We start from the raw sequence: 13708 nt of genomic DNA, 5'->3' as shown, positions 1-13708 counted from the left end.
TTATTATCCTTTATTAGCTAAACAAAAAATGCATCTAGTCTAGGTTTACACTAGTCAAAAAAGCAACATGAGTTTTACATCATGAATATTTGAATATATTTTCCGTCTTTGTTTTAATCCATTTCTCAGCATATAATTTTAATCCCTTAGATAACACAAACTTCTTCTGTGAGTAGTTGTTGGTTCCCGTTGATTTTAGTCAATGGCAGGGCGGTAATTTGTTTACCGAATACAAATAAGCTCACTTCACTCCTCAGAAAAGGTTCAGTTTACTACATTCTTGTTCCAGTGGTCTCAAAAATACAAATACTCAGTGTGTGCACAACACTGTGATCAGTGTCATCATGCTGCAAATGACTGAAGCTGATCCAGGCCAGTTTATTGAGTTGTTGCTGCAGCCTTACATGACCCTGAGAGCACCACGTCTGAACTTGGTGGAAATGTGACGGGACAAAGATGAGCTGCTCCAACCTGTACCTCTGCCAGTCGTGCAGCTGCACCCCAGGAAAATGTTTGGACACACTGTCAGAGCAGCTCGGGCTTTTCTGGATCAGGATCGCATCCAGACACTTTCCTGCATTTTGGCTGTTACTGAAAAAGCCTGAGATATGCAGGGTCGATGTAATCATCACTGGCAGCCACAACCAATGACCACTGCACAGCTGCAGGCTATACCCAGGAATGCAGAGCAAGTCCTCAGCAGCTAATCCTTACACTTGTGCAGTGCACAGATGGCTGACTGCTTGTTTCACATCCAGAGGCCATCATGTTAAATATCTCATATATACATATTTTATAGTGTTGGTCTATAAAATCTAATATAGCTCCTGTTTTGAATACCAAAGTTAAAAAGGTAGCACTCCGCAAAGTTCTCCAGCTGGTCGTGGGAATTGTACAGTTTTATGAGCATGTAAGAGCCATGAGAGTGAATAAAGCTGTAGCTGTGCAACAAACTTGCCCATGGAGAGCCAAGATGTGAATCATCTTTCTAGGCTCATCTGTCTTTCAGCTTATGTGTTGCTATTTTGATGCATGATTATTAAAAATATGTATGAATTTGCAGCTAAAGAACCAAGTTGGCTATTTGAAGCTGTGATCTTTTAATTTCTGAGATGTGTAATTTATCATTTTAACCTTTTTTGCATTTAAATGGCTTTTTGTTTCCACCACTGACCTTGATGGTGACCTCTGTGCTCTCCATGGGTTTATCACACATCGACTGTGTCAGCGATTCCTCGGTGAACCTGCTGTAAGCCTCACGAACCACCTGCAGACACACACACAGAAAGACACATACAAACATACAGGAGGCATGTAAAAATCTACCGCCAGCAACAGCTGTTTTTACATGTTTGTCATCATACATGTTGTATGTTTCTACAGAGGACAATGACACACATACACAGGCTACATTTAACTGCACAGAAAGCTCCTAAACAGAGATATTAAAGAGGATCCTTGTGTCACATGACAGAGAGGACTTCTTTGTCTTCATGGCAGGGATGGAGGTTGAGAGGAAACAGAGCCTGGGGGGTTGGGGGGTTTACAATATTTCACAAGTGCCTATTCCCTTCAACTGCAGGGAAGACAGCATGGGGGCTGATTGAAGATAGATGGACTCAAGGTGTACTCTGAAAGTTTTAAAAAGGACAAGAAAGAGCCAGATGGATGTGCTGAAAGAGAGGTAAAGCAAGAAAAATGAGGAAATCGGGGTGAGTGGAGATGTTTACGTGAAAAGTGTGAAGGCGTAAACGGGAGAGAGACGGTAAAAAAGCTCAGAAGCTCTGTGCATTTTAAATAAACTGTCCATTAGTCAGCACAGTGGAGGGATAAGGACACAGACAGGGAACGGTGAGGATTACAGTCAGCATTAAGCAAATGACTGGATTTGTGCTGAAAGAGAGAATCCTGCTGAGGATGCTGTGCAGATACAAAAGATTAACTTCAAAATCCTTTATTAATTAAAAAAACTTGGTTGACGTCCCCTTTCTGGTAAAGCTGGAACTCTTTTGCTCATATTTTTCAGCTCCCACAGGAACATCTGTTCTGATCACCTGCACTTGTGGTTTTATAGTGTGCACCGTATCTCTTCTAATAAAATCTGGGAGACGGTTACAAAGCTACACAAAGCCAAAGCTGCCAAGTGCAATGGGTGGGCTGAACATGGATGACTAAACATTTCCACCTTTTTATTGCGCTGTATGCCAGCAGTGATGTGATGTGGCACAGTGTCCTCTCTCAGAAGTCACAGTTTCAGTCTGACTCGAGGAATTCATGGTTCATCGCTTCTGAGCTGCTTTGGGATGTTGCTGGTGATGATTTGAGGTCAGGGTGGCACAGAAGCTGATCAATGGCACGTGGTGAAACAGTTTAGAAATGCATGAGAGCATGACCTTCAGAGTAGGATGGAAATTTTATTGCTTTAAAAGTTACTGTTATGGGCGGACTCGCAGAACTTTTTTATCATGCACGGAAATTTACTGTTGTTTGTTCTGTGGTGTGTGAAAGGTAAATGATTGAAGGAGCACACCTTTGTCTCCAGTTTACAAAATGAAAAAATTCCTTTATAATATGCTAAAGATAAAAAGGCTGCAAACATTCTGCACGGTGGTAAAAACATAAATAATGTTGTTTTAAGTAGACAAATTAAAGTAAATGCAGCTGATATGTTAGTTAGAAGTTCCATATCTGGTGTCTTTTTACCGGAGAGGGAAGCAAAGAAGTAGTACAAATAAAAAGAGACCAAACAGGAGGAGGAGGGGCCGGAGAGATAAACATGGTATTTGACAGACAGCAAGCAGGAGTAAGATAAACGTCAGTAAATGTGACAGAAGAGACTTAAAGTGGAAGAAATAATCAGCAGATAGTGAAGATGTACAGAGGAGAGCAGGACGGTGAGATGGATGTAATAAAATGCAAAGGATGAGACAAGCGGTCAGGTGAGGTGATGAGTCAGGCGTGATTGATCTGAGCTTCATGTCGGCCTCTTGGGTTAAGTCCCGAAAGGTTGCTGACATCCTCTCACGCTCGTCTGCGATCTAACAGCTACAAGAAAATCCATAACAGCGAGGCCACCTGCTGTCATCTCAACCTCGGCTGTCAACACACAAACACACATCAGGCTCACACACAACACCACAGCTTTAACACACATTAAAGGGATTAACACAAATATACAGTATATCACTGGTGATCACAAACAAAACGTTAGGACTCACAAACATACACTCAGAAAAAATAACCACACAGAGACAAATACAGTGAATAAAGGCTGGAAGGATCTGCTGCTTTAACATTTCTCCCACAATCATCAGTAATCATGAAAAATGGAAATAATCACAGGTCAGAATTTGTTTTATTGGGTAAATATTTGTAAAAAAAAAAATTACTTAATACTTTAGTTTTATTTTAATATTTATTAAAAATCTAAATATGAGGTGGAGGGAACCAAATGCAGGACTGTACTCGGACAAATCAGAAACCCAGAGAGAGCCAGGAGAGCACATCAGGGGAGAGAGGCTGAGATAAAGACTAAAGGGAGGGCACGACTCTATAAGTACAGTGAGGACCAATCAGAGATAAGATACAGATGAAGATAAATAGAAAATAAAAAACTAACGCTGAAACTTTAAAATAATATTCTAAACTTGAATGAACGAGGCAGAGGGAAACCCAGAAGGCTTGAAGACACAGACAAAACTGAGGGGAAGGAAAAAGCAGGGAAATACTGATAAAATCATCAAGCCATAAACCACAAACACAACAACACAATCACAAAAATAAAAAACCTCCAACACAAACAAAGCAAAGAAATCCAAACTCAAAAGCAACTCAAATTTTTAATGTTCTGATCAAAACTAGATTTGATTGAAGCAACAGCAGCTGATATTTATTTAACAGTAGTGAGCTGTAACAGTGACTGTAGTGTAAATGTAGTTAAAACAAACAGAGTGAGAAGAATCACCCTTTGATGGAAACTTAATAAAGGCTAAATTGAGAAGGCTTTTTTATTTTGAAAGGCATCCATGACGCGGTATTTTTAGCCGTGTTTGGTGAGGGACATCAGAGCTTTACTGACTGGCTCACAAAGTGTTTTGTCCCAGCAGCTGACACATTTTTTTAATTAACACTTTAAGAAGCGATATCTGTAGCGCCTTAAATCTGTAAAGTCTCAAATGACTTTTTGAGCTTTAAGTTGTAACTGTGAACAGCGTCGAAACTATTTCTTGGTTTTAATTTGATGAATTGGAGGGAAACGAGTTTCCCCAATTTGGGTGAAAAAAGTGTCCAAAATATTCTAAAGGTGGAAATTACATATTGCTTCATAAAGAGAGTGAGTTTTGTAATATGTAGCATATTTTTAGAAAACCTATGTTCTTGAAATGCATAACTTTACTGTTTTAAGCCTAAATTGAGACTTGAAACAGTTTTACGTGAAAAAATGTCTTGGAAAGGATTGTTAGATGTTAGATAAAGTTCAGATCTGCTGGCAGGTCCTGATAATAAATCATAATTTAATGTTCCACATAATTTGTTTCTTGGAAAATGGAGGGTTCAGGCCAGCAGACTGCTATTTATCTGTTAACACCGGGGGAGTGTTAATCCCTTTAGGAGCTTGGCCTCGAGGCATAGCCTGAACTTATCAAGAGGAGTAAGACTGTAATAAGACCGAGAATCACAGCTATGGGTTTTTTTGTGAAATCCTATTACAATCACATTTCCTGTGCATGTAAAATATGTGATAAAGGAAAAGTCTTGACCTGATTCACGCTTGTAAGATTTCCTTTTTCTTTCTTTCTAAGGAGGAATTCCCCCGACAGGATACAGAATACAGCATTTAACCATTTTTAAACGTGTTATACATAAATAAATGAGCAGAATGTTACACAATAAAACAATGTTTTTTAATCAGACTTTAAATCAGATCACTTTACAAACCTGATAGATTACCCAATAAGCACAGAAACACACGCTTAACTGAATTTACCTGTGACCTGGAAAATTAGTTTTTCACTGTATTGCAGTTTTGTGTCTCAATGAAAACACTTTCTAACTTACAGCCTGTCACATCCTGATACAGGAATCCATTTTTATCGAACTTTTAACCAGGGCAAATATGATTGTTGAGATTTTTCCAATGCACAGGGAATTAGAAGGAAAAAAACTGCATTGGGAGAGAGGCAGGAGACAGCACCGAGGCAGGGTCTCCAGAAAGAGTTGAGGAGACAGAAAGAACTTTTCTTTTCTGTCACTGTTTGGTTTGATTTATGTGTTAGAACTACTATGTTAAGCTTATGAGCAGCCTCCATTTTCACTACATAAAAACATGAAGTTATTACTGCAGCAGTCTGGGTTTGTCCTGTTTTCCTGCTCTTCTCTGTCAAAATAAAGGCCTCAAAAGCCAAAAATAAATCTTACATTTTTTTTAAAAAAGTCTTTCGTTTCCATGGATATGCATGCTTGGTTAAAATGGTTTACAGGTCACGTGACAGTGACTGTTTCCCATTGAAAACAGTGCCTGCTTCACTTTCCTTGTGTCATGTACCAAACAAACCCTCCTCATTTAACATCTGTTAAAGCTGCAAAATCTCTGCTCTAACATGTTGTTGTTGCTGTTGCTTACATCACTTCCTGCTGTTCCAACCCCATCCACCTGCAGCCTCTGAAAGGATATTGTTGTTTTATATAATTAATAGTTTCTATGAGTGTGAATGTCTCTCTCTGTGTTCCCCCTGTGATGGACTGCTGACCTGTCCAGAGTATATACAGCACCACCACCTCTCACCCAGTGACAGCTGGGATCAGCTCCAGCCGCTCACAGACCAGAGCAGTTAAGAAAATGTACATATAAGACCGAGATGTATTAGTAAGAAGTGTTATGGATTATTTAATATTTTATAATGAAAAACAAAAGTCAAAGCCAAATTATAACAACAGTTTAATGTGAAAATAAAAAACTTACTTGTGAATAATGTACGGTAAGCAACAGGAAGAATAACGACCGGGCATCAAGTGATAGACTAATTTTTCATGACTGGTGTCATTAAGGAGTAAATGTAAAAGCAGCAAATAAATGGAGGGTGTCTCACATCATGTCACATTTTAATTTATTACTTTGCATCACTTGAGAAAAATGAACACGTAACACTGAATGCAGATAAACACACACACATTAAAAGGAAACAACTGACACACACACACACACTTTCTGGGCTGTTTGACTGCACAGTTAAAATTCTCTACACAACAACAAACAAACAAAAACACATATAATGCACACAACTCTTCAACACTGCCTTTTTGTTAGCAACTAAAACACACAAACAGCACGTACACCCACAAATATTACACTGCATATTTACCTTGTGATTCACGCCACACTATAAAACACCACCGAAGAAGAAGAAATGTGTGCACGCTTAGCTGGCTGGGTTTTATTCTAGCAGTGAAGCGTCAGTACGAGCAGTTATCATAACCACACTGTTTATGAGTAACTGCAGTGCTCTGAGGTTTTATCAGCAGTGGGGGAGAGAGGAAGCGGAGGGAAGGAGCGGGAATATTTCACTGATGCTGGAACCAAAGCGCCACACGTGATATCAGCGTGACTTTCTCAAAGTTAGAAATTCCCAGCTGAAGTTACGCCAATACTGAGGAGGTTAAAGCCATCTCAATAGGTCATTCAATCACTATACTGAAGTTTAAAGATCCCCTCCGGACATGTGTGCAGACTCTGTTTAAAATAATGATTCGCGTCCGAGTTTTTCCCTTAAAAAAAGGTTAATTAGCCTCCTGGAAATTCCTAAAATGACAGTCGCCCTCCGTCTTAATGGGAAATCCTGAATTTCTGAATATGCAAATGTCTTTCGCTTCAAAATTGTAATACTTTTGCTCTGCAAGGTGTTTCCTAAACACCACTGAAGGGTTATTTTCAATATATGTGCAAATCAAACCTCAAGTTTCCACATCATGCTAGTCAAAGTCATCTATTGAACCACAGCTAACTTCTCGTGTAGCATCACCATTTCTGCTTGAACACCTTAGAGTTATATTTCCAGACAAACTTTGAACACTGGAGGCAGAACCACTAGTGAAAATATAAATTTTGAGTGGAGGGAAACTTTAAAAAAATCAAAGTTTTTTTTTGTTAAAGCAAGTAAAGCTGTTTCTGTTGTTCCCAAACTCAGATGGAGCCGAGCAGAAACAGCCCTCCTCTTCATCAACTGAGATTATTACTTGTTTTAAAAAACTTGAGAGTTAATATTGGATTAAATGACTTGTTAAAATGGGCATTTCTGGTGTTTGCACCCCGACCTGGCTCAAAACTGTGACTGAAATCCTGCAAGACAATTCCTAAAGTTGACTGAGCTTTAAAACCTGAAAAAGATATAACATCTAAACTGCCTTCTTTAATTCAAATCTTAGTTTTTAAAAGTAAATACAGATTGTTTTGGACATTTGCTTGTTTTACCCCATTAATGAAAGCAAATAGTAAGTCATTAATGTACCCCATCCACATAATAACCTTATAAAGTGAATTAAAAAGGATGCAGCTCAGTCACATGACTACTGAAAAGTCTGCAAGGATCACAGAAACAGTTTGTTCCAAGTCGTAGAGCCAGATCCACTTAAGGTAATTTATCGACTTTTTGTCAAATTAGGTCTTCGATCAACCTCTGCTTGTTCATTAGGATTGATAGCAGTTTCTCTCGTGTCCAGGATTTATCGAGTGTGCCGGTGCTCAATATCTTTAATGGTTTCATACAATCTCAAACACACTGAACACATCGTTTTTGAAACTGTCACCAATGGTGGGATCACACAAAAGCCAGTTGATCAAGGAACTTATTTGCCACAAAAGCAGCACATCTGTTCAGACACCAAAACGAAGAAGGGAGAGCAGCAGTAAAAGAGGCCAGAACGCAATTCTCTCACCAAGAAGAGGCTCCGTGTGAGGCTCCTTAAAGTAAGAGGGAGAAAACGCAACGCACATGCATCAGCGTTAGCCGGGCTAAGATATCAGAGACATCCAGCTGAGAGCACGAAGGCCTCTATTCACGCTCATACCTTCAATTCACTAAACACTCATGAAGCTGAAGCAAGATAAACAACATTAACGCACCATAACAGTTTTCATTCTAACATCTAAATATTTTAAAGACAGAGAGAGCATAAAATCAGTGTGTGCATTTATATTTCTTTGATTTTTATTTTTGTCACATTGTGATTGGTTATTAAAGCTAAAATGCATTTGTAGCTTGAGGATGATATGGTAAGAGATGTTATACCTAATCTACAAATAAAAAAAGTTACTGAAATGTGAAGCAGCTCTAAGAAGAAGCCATAAAACGTTTGGATTTTTGATGAGAATCCAGCTTAAAATGCAAAATCCGAAACATTAATTATCCATCCATCGTGACACAACTGGGAATTTAGCCTTTCCATTAAATAAGTAATGTGACATATTGTTATTGTAAACATTTGGTATCTTCTAATAGGATCTGCGGGGCCATCAGTCTCTGTGGCTGTAGCTGGTTTGTTTACAATGAGTGAGCCATCTGCCTGCAGCAGGTTTTTAATTGGTCCAATCGCTGTAAAGGATCATTTAATGGGGATTCTGGGCAGCAAAGTGTTAACGCTCTACTAGTTTTAATGACTTCACAGTCAGCTTTTAGTTAAAACAGTGAAAAACTGTTATTTTCTGTCTAAATTAGTTTGAAGCTGAACGATTATCCCTGCCAACTATTTTTAATTACATCAAAAGACTGAATTCTGATTTCTTCATTTATAAGGCGGACTGATTTCAGCATTCACTGCTTTTTGTATTAAATGCTCATAAAATTGATCTGAACATTTTCCTCAAACAGTTTGGTTGCTCATATCGAACCGTCGTCCCCTCGGCACAGCGATCAATGTCTGAGCGTGATGTTTAGGTGCTTTCTATAGGCGAGTCATCCGTTTGGTGTGTAATGGGGTTTTAATGGGAATCCATAAATTCACTTGGTTAACAAACCGCCTCCTGGGGACGCCGGGTGAGCAGCCGGGGTTAACTGTCAGCTCTTCTAAATCATCCAATCCGTCAGTTGATCAGCCGGTAATGAGCAGGTGAATCAAAGAAAGCGAGGATTTTAACGAGCTGATTGGAAAACAATCACCTGTTTGTTTTTGTCTCTGCAGGCTCAGCATAATTAAAATACATTTTATTCAAAATTGACATTTTAAGAATGAGAAACAAAGTAATAACCACAGCTCAAAAAGGCTTTGGGTTATAACTGCTTTTTAAAAACAACACAGACTCTCTAAAGACTGATTAACGGCACTAAATCATGAACAAAAAGTCAACTGAAAATCATGTTTTTTTACCTGGTGGGTTCTAAACTATTTTTGCTCCATTTAAGAGACATTTATTATGGATTTGTCATTTAAAAAATAATAATTAAAATGAAACTAATCATGAGTATCCTGCAGTCTCTAAAAAAGTACCAGAGGCATAAAACTCTGTGCAGACGCACAACTAAAACTGTGTGAATGCCCACAGCACAGCTCATATTTTCATCATATTTATAAAGCCATCTGTACGCACTGCGCTCTCTCTCAGTCATCATGAAATGTTATGCACATGCACAAGCCTCATCTTGGTTCTGGTCTTTAGCAATAAATTCATCATTAACATATAAAAGTCACTCTTTGCACCTCAAGCTATTAATGAAGCAATTAAAAAATCATTTGAAGACGAAGAAGTGGAGAAAAGGAGATCTGGATTCGCTGGTCTCACTTCTGCAACTGTGCAGTTCAGAGCACAGGGCTCTGGCAGAAGTCGGTAAGTATGTAAGCTACAACTATGTGTTGTACCCAGAATTAATTAGATAAGAATAAGAATAAGAATTATATGATAATAAGAAACGGACTGTAAAATGCCCAGTTTTGCAGTATCGGGCTTGACTTGCTACTTGCTCCAAAATCATGTGGTCCAATGTCTTTATGTATGTCTTTATTTATCAAAACTAGTTTGTGTGTATGTGTATTTATGTTAATGAAACAGGTGTGCATGTGTTTTCTATGTTATTTAAACTTCAGGGTCCTGGTGTCCGTGTTAGCATCCCTGGATATCAGTTTTGGGAATGTTACTTTGTAGTTCAATTTAAAAAATGAAAAATATAACATGTTATAAGAAAACACAAAGGCCTACAGTAGTTATTTATGAAGCATAGAGTTTTACTATAAATAAAGGAAAAATCAAGTCATTTTCTTCATGGACATTTACCTTAGTTTGTAATTTAATTGCAGTTTAATTTAATATTAGCTGCAGCTTCTTTCGATATATTTTACTGATACGGATGATGGGGAAATATCTGGATATGTATGATAGTTAATGAGGCATTTTATTCTGGTGCTTTCCTGAGTCATCCTCAGCCGAGGTGATCTGTTTAATTTGAGTGTGAACATGTTTGTCTGGTGCAGCACTGGAGAGGAGGAAGCTGACCAGCTGACCATCTTCACTCCCACAGCAGGAGCAGGTCCGTCCTCTGTCTCTCACTCCCATCACAGACATCACAGTCCTACTGCTCACTTTCTTTTACACCACTAAGAGAAATAAAGAACGATGGAGGTTACCTGTCTGAAAGCCTCGCCGTCACTCTTGCCAGCCTGCTGAGCAATAAGCATCAGCTTCTTGTTCTTCTCGTTCCTCTTATGTACTTTATAGAGGCAGGACAGCAGGCACGCCAGCAGCATGAGGGCAACCAGGCCCAGCAGCGAGAGGATGGCCAGAGTCAGGGGAGGCAACTTATAAGCTGAGCGAGACAGACGAGGACGGGTAAGAAAAAAAACAACAGTGGAGAGAAATAATGAGCCTTCTGTGACAACAGGAATGATGCTTCAAAACCCTGAAAGAACAGATATCAGCTTTCATCTCTGCCTCCTTTAAATCTCATCATTTTCTGTTGTTAGCACATCAGTCATCCGTGCACATGTGCCGGCAACATCGCCCGCATAAAACTGATAAGAAATAAATAAGCATTTAACATTGTGAACTATGATACAGAAAAACACAATTGCAGAGCCATGATAAATATCATGCGTTGTCTCCTCAGGAGGAATTGAACGATCAGATGTGGGGATTTAAGAAGGTACTCTTATCCACCTGCATTTATTATATTTATAAATATTGCTCGCAAATGTTAAACGGGATGTATTACAGTAAAATGTCACTAATTTATTTATTATTCATTGGTTTCTGCTCTTCAGATTCCCTTTGTATTACACTTTATATAAAAATAGAAATACATCTCGGGCACGCAGGCACATAAATGTCAGCAGCCTGCAGTGTTGTACATCCTTCAGCATGTTATTGCTTAAATTATTAATATTTATGACTACACTGTGACACAGAAAGACCAGCTTCAGTGTCTGCTCTTTAAAAAAGGGAAAGTCAGTCAGACAGCTGTATGTAGCCTCTGGACCTGAAGCGCTAAGCTAATGCAGAAATGCAGAAAAAAACAGCTTTTCTGTCTAATTGCCAGCAGGGGGCGACTCCTCTGGCTGAGGAAGTTATGAGTGTGTTATCCTACTGCTCATTTCATCTATGACTCAGCAAACACTTTCCTAATGAGTTTTTGATCTGAAATGCTAGCTTGAAGTCTTATTTGATACAACACGAGGTTCACTTTTGTAATTTATGGTCCCATTAGGTGCAAGAAAGCTGGAAATGATTTTGGGCATCATTTGTCCTTCATTTATCAGTCAGACGCACTTTCCTCTCTCTGCATTGATTCTGATGCTCGAACTTCTCAGCTTGAATTTGAATACGATAAAAGTTTGATGTTAACCCTGGCGCTCTGTCTCTCTTTGCTTCCAGCCTTTGTGCATGTAGTTCATGTCGGATTACACTGACTTGCACACATTATGCTAGCAGCCCTCTCTGTGTCTTTATTTGCATTTTTACAATACAAAAATTATGCTAATTCGTTTATTATGCTTGTTAGCCAACAGCAATACAGAGCACGTTGTTCATTTAAGTGTGTTTTTTCACTTACGGGCTACATCTATGTAGACAGCAGCCACAGGATGCCCAGCCAGATCCGTCACATTGAAGACACCCGAGTCAGACACCTGGACCTTCTTCATGATGAGATGTGAACCCTCCACGTTCACCCTGCCCTCCAGCAGCGGGTCCATCGGCGTCACCACAACCCCCTCGTCCACGATGGCTCGGCCCTGATTGTCTGATTTGGGCTTGAAGACGACGTTGACGCTGGAGTAGGGCAGGTGGAGCTGCATGTTGAAGTTGTCTCCATAGGCGAGGTGCTTGAAGTACAGGTGATCTGTGGCAGACCAGAAAAACACACATAGCAACTGTAATAAAGTTCTGTGTGTGTGTTCAGAGAAATTTAAACTTTAAACCTGTTAGAAGACTTGTTTTTCTAAATGCAGCAAATATAAAACTTAAATCTGATGCTGATCACCATAATAGCATAAACACAGGATATAAATGGCCCTAAATGTGTCACTACAAATGTAATCATATGATTATAAGCCAGCCTGCATTAGTGGGGGTCTGGAGGTGCCCTGCTGTCCTACCCCAAGACAAGGGGTCAGCAAAACAGTTGTCTTTAAAACAGACCATTGTGCTGTACTGGTGAAAATTACATCTAAACATATGGAAATTTTTAATAATAATAAAACAGGGATTTATTTTCCCAGATTATCTTCAGGCCAGTGAGACCCATGATTGTATGTTTTTTGGACTTCTTATTAAACAATATTCAATTCAATTAAATTCAGTTTTATTTATACAGCACCAAATCACAACAACAGTCACCTCAAGGCGCTGTACATATTACTGTGAGGCAGACCTTACAGTAATATGTACAGAGAAAAACCCAACAATCATATGACCCCCTATGAGCAAGCAGTTTGGCGACAGTGGGAAGGAAAAACTCCCTTTTAACAGGAAGAAACCTCCAGCAGAGCCAGGCTCAGGGAGGGGCGGGGCCATCTGCAGCGTGGGATGAGAGAAGGAAGACAGAATAAAAGACATGCAGTGGACGAGAGCCAGAGATTAATATCTGTTTGGTTTTCTGTTTGAGTCTTCATATCTTACATTATCTTTTTGTTTCTTAAGTTTTCTTAGTCACAGTTACTGCTCGTACGAGAGTATTAGTTTCCTCGGGTTCTTCTTTTGTTGCTTTCTCATTTTGAGTTTACTGTTGTTGTGTCTTTAGTTTCCCTATTTAGTTCCTTCCTGTTTTCATTTGTTAGTTAGTTGTGTTTTAAATTTAGTTTTACTTCCCTTGTGTCGTGATCCTGATTACTTTCACCTGTGCTTTGAGCCTCAGCTGTGTCTAACTCCCTGATTGGCCCTCAGTGTCTGTGTTCATGTAGCCCCAGTTTCCTTTCGTCCTTTGTATCAGCATCTGTTAATTTTCCCTCTTAGTTTCCTGCAATTGAGTGTGTTGAACATCTGTTTTGCATTTTGAGCCTCATTTATGAACTCTGGCATTCCTCCTAACAAAAGGTTTGCTTTCACTTTATTCCTTTGTGTCTGTGAGTCCTGCGTTTCAGTTCTGTAAACCTTTGACAAACAGAAGTGGGCAGGAAGGACCCCACTCTGACTTGGTGGTCCTTGCCTGGCTTATTAGTTGGAAGCACGGAGAAACCATTGAGTATGAAGCAACATATCAATCATTCATTCAATGAGAGCGCTGCACTG

The 13708-nt window shown here is 39.3% G+C and overlaps 1 protein-coding gene across 2 annotated transcripts in view; it reads right to left on the bottom strand.

The window, feature by feature from the left end:
• LOC102078001 (uncharacterized) overlaps positions 1–13708 on the bottom strand; it is a 33578-nt gene that overhangs the window by 9187 nt on the left and 10683 nt on the right. Inside the window, exons 7-10 of one of the 2 annotated variants that reach the window (XR_003215909.1) lie at positions 12033–12320; positions 10612–10790; positions 7933–7957; positions 1175–1267 (exon numbers count right to left, since the gene is read on the bottom strand). Coding sequence is in view for 1 of the 2 variants with exons in the window: in XM_005459084.4 (XP_005459141.1) it covers positions 1175–1267; positions 10612–10790; positions 12033–12320 (560 nt within the window). In the remaining variant the exon portion in view is untranslated. The remainder of the gene's footprint in view (positions 1–1174; positions 1268–7932; positions 7958–10611; positions 10791–12032; positions 12321–13708) is intronic. The other variant, XM_005459084.4, reaches the window with a different exon arrangement.

The sequence above is a fragment of the Oreochromis niloticus genome, linkage group LG22 (assembly GCF_001858045.2).
Source record: "Oreochromis niloticus isolate F11D_XX linkage group LG22, O_niloticus_UMD_NMBU, whole genome shotgun sequence".
Taxonomy (NCBI): Eukaryota; Metazoa; Chordata; class Actinopteri; order Cichliformes; family Cichlidae; genus Oreochromis; species Oreochromis niloticus.
The sequence above is the reverse complement of the archived record's forward strand: the minus strand, read 5'-3'. Positions and strand labels throughout refer to the sequence as shown.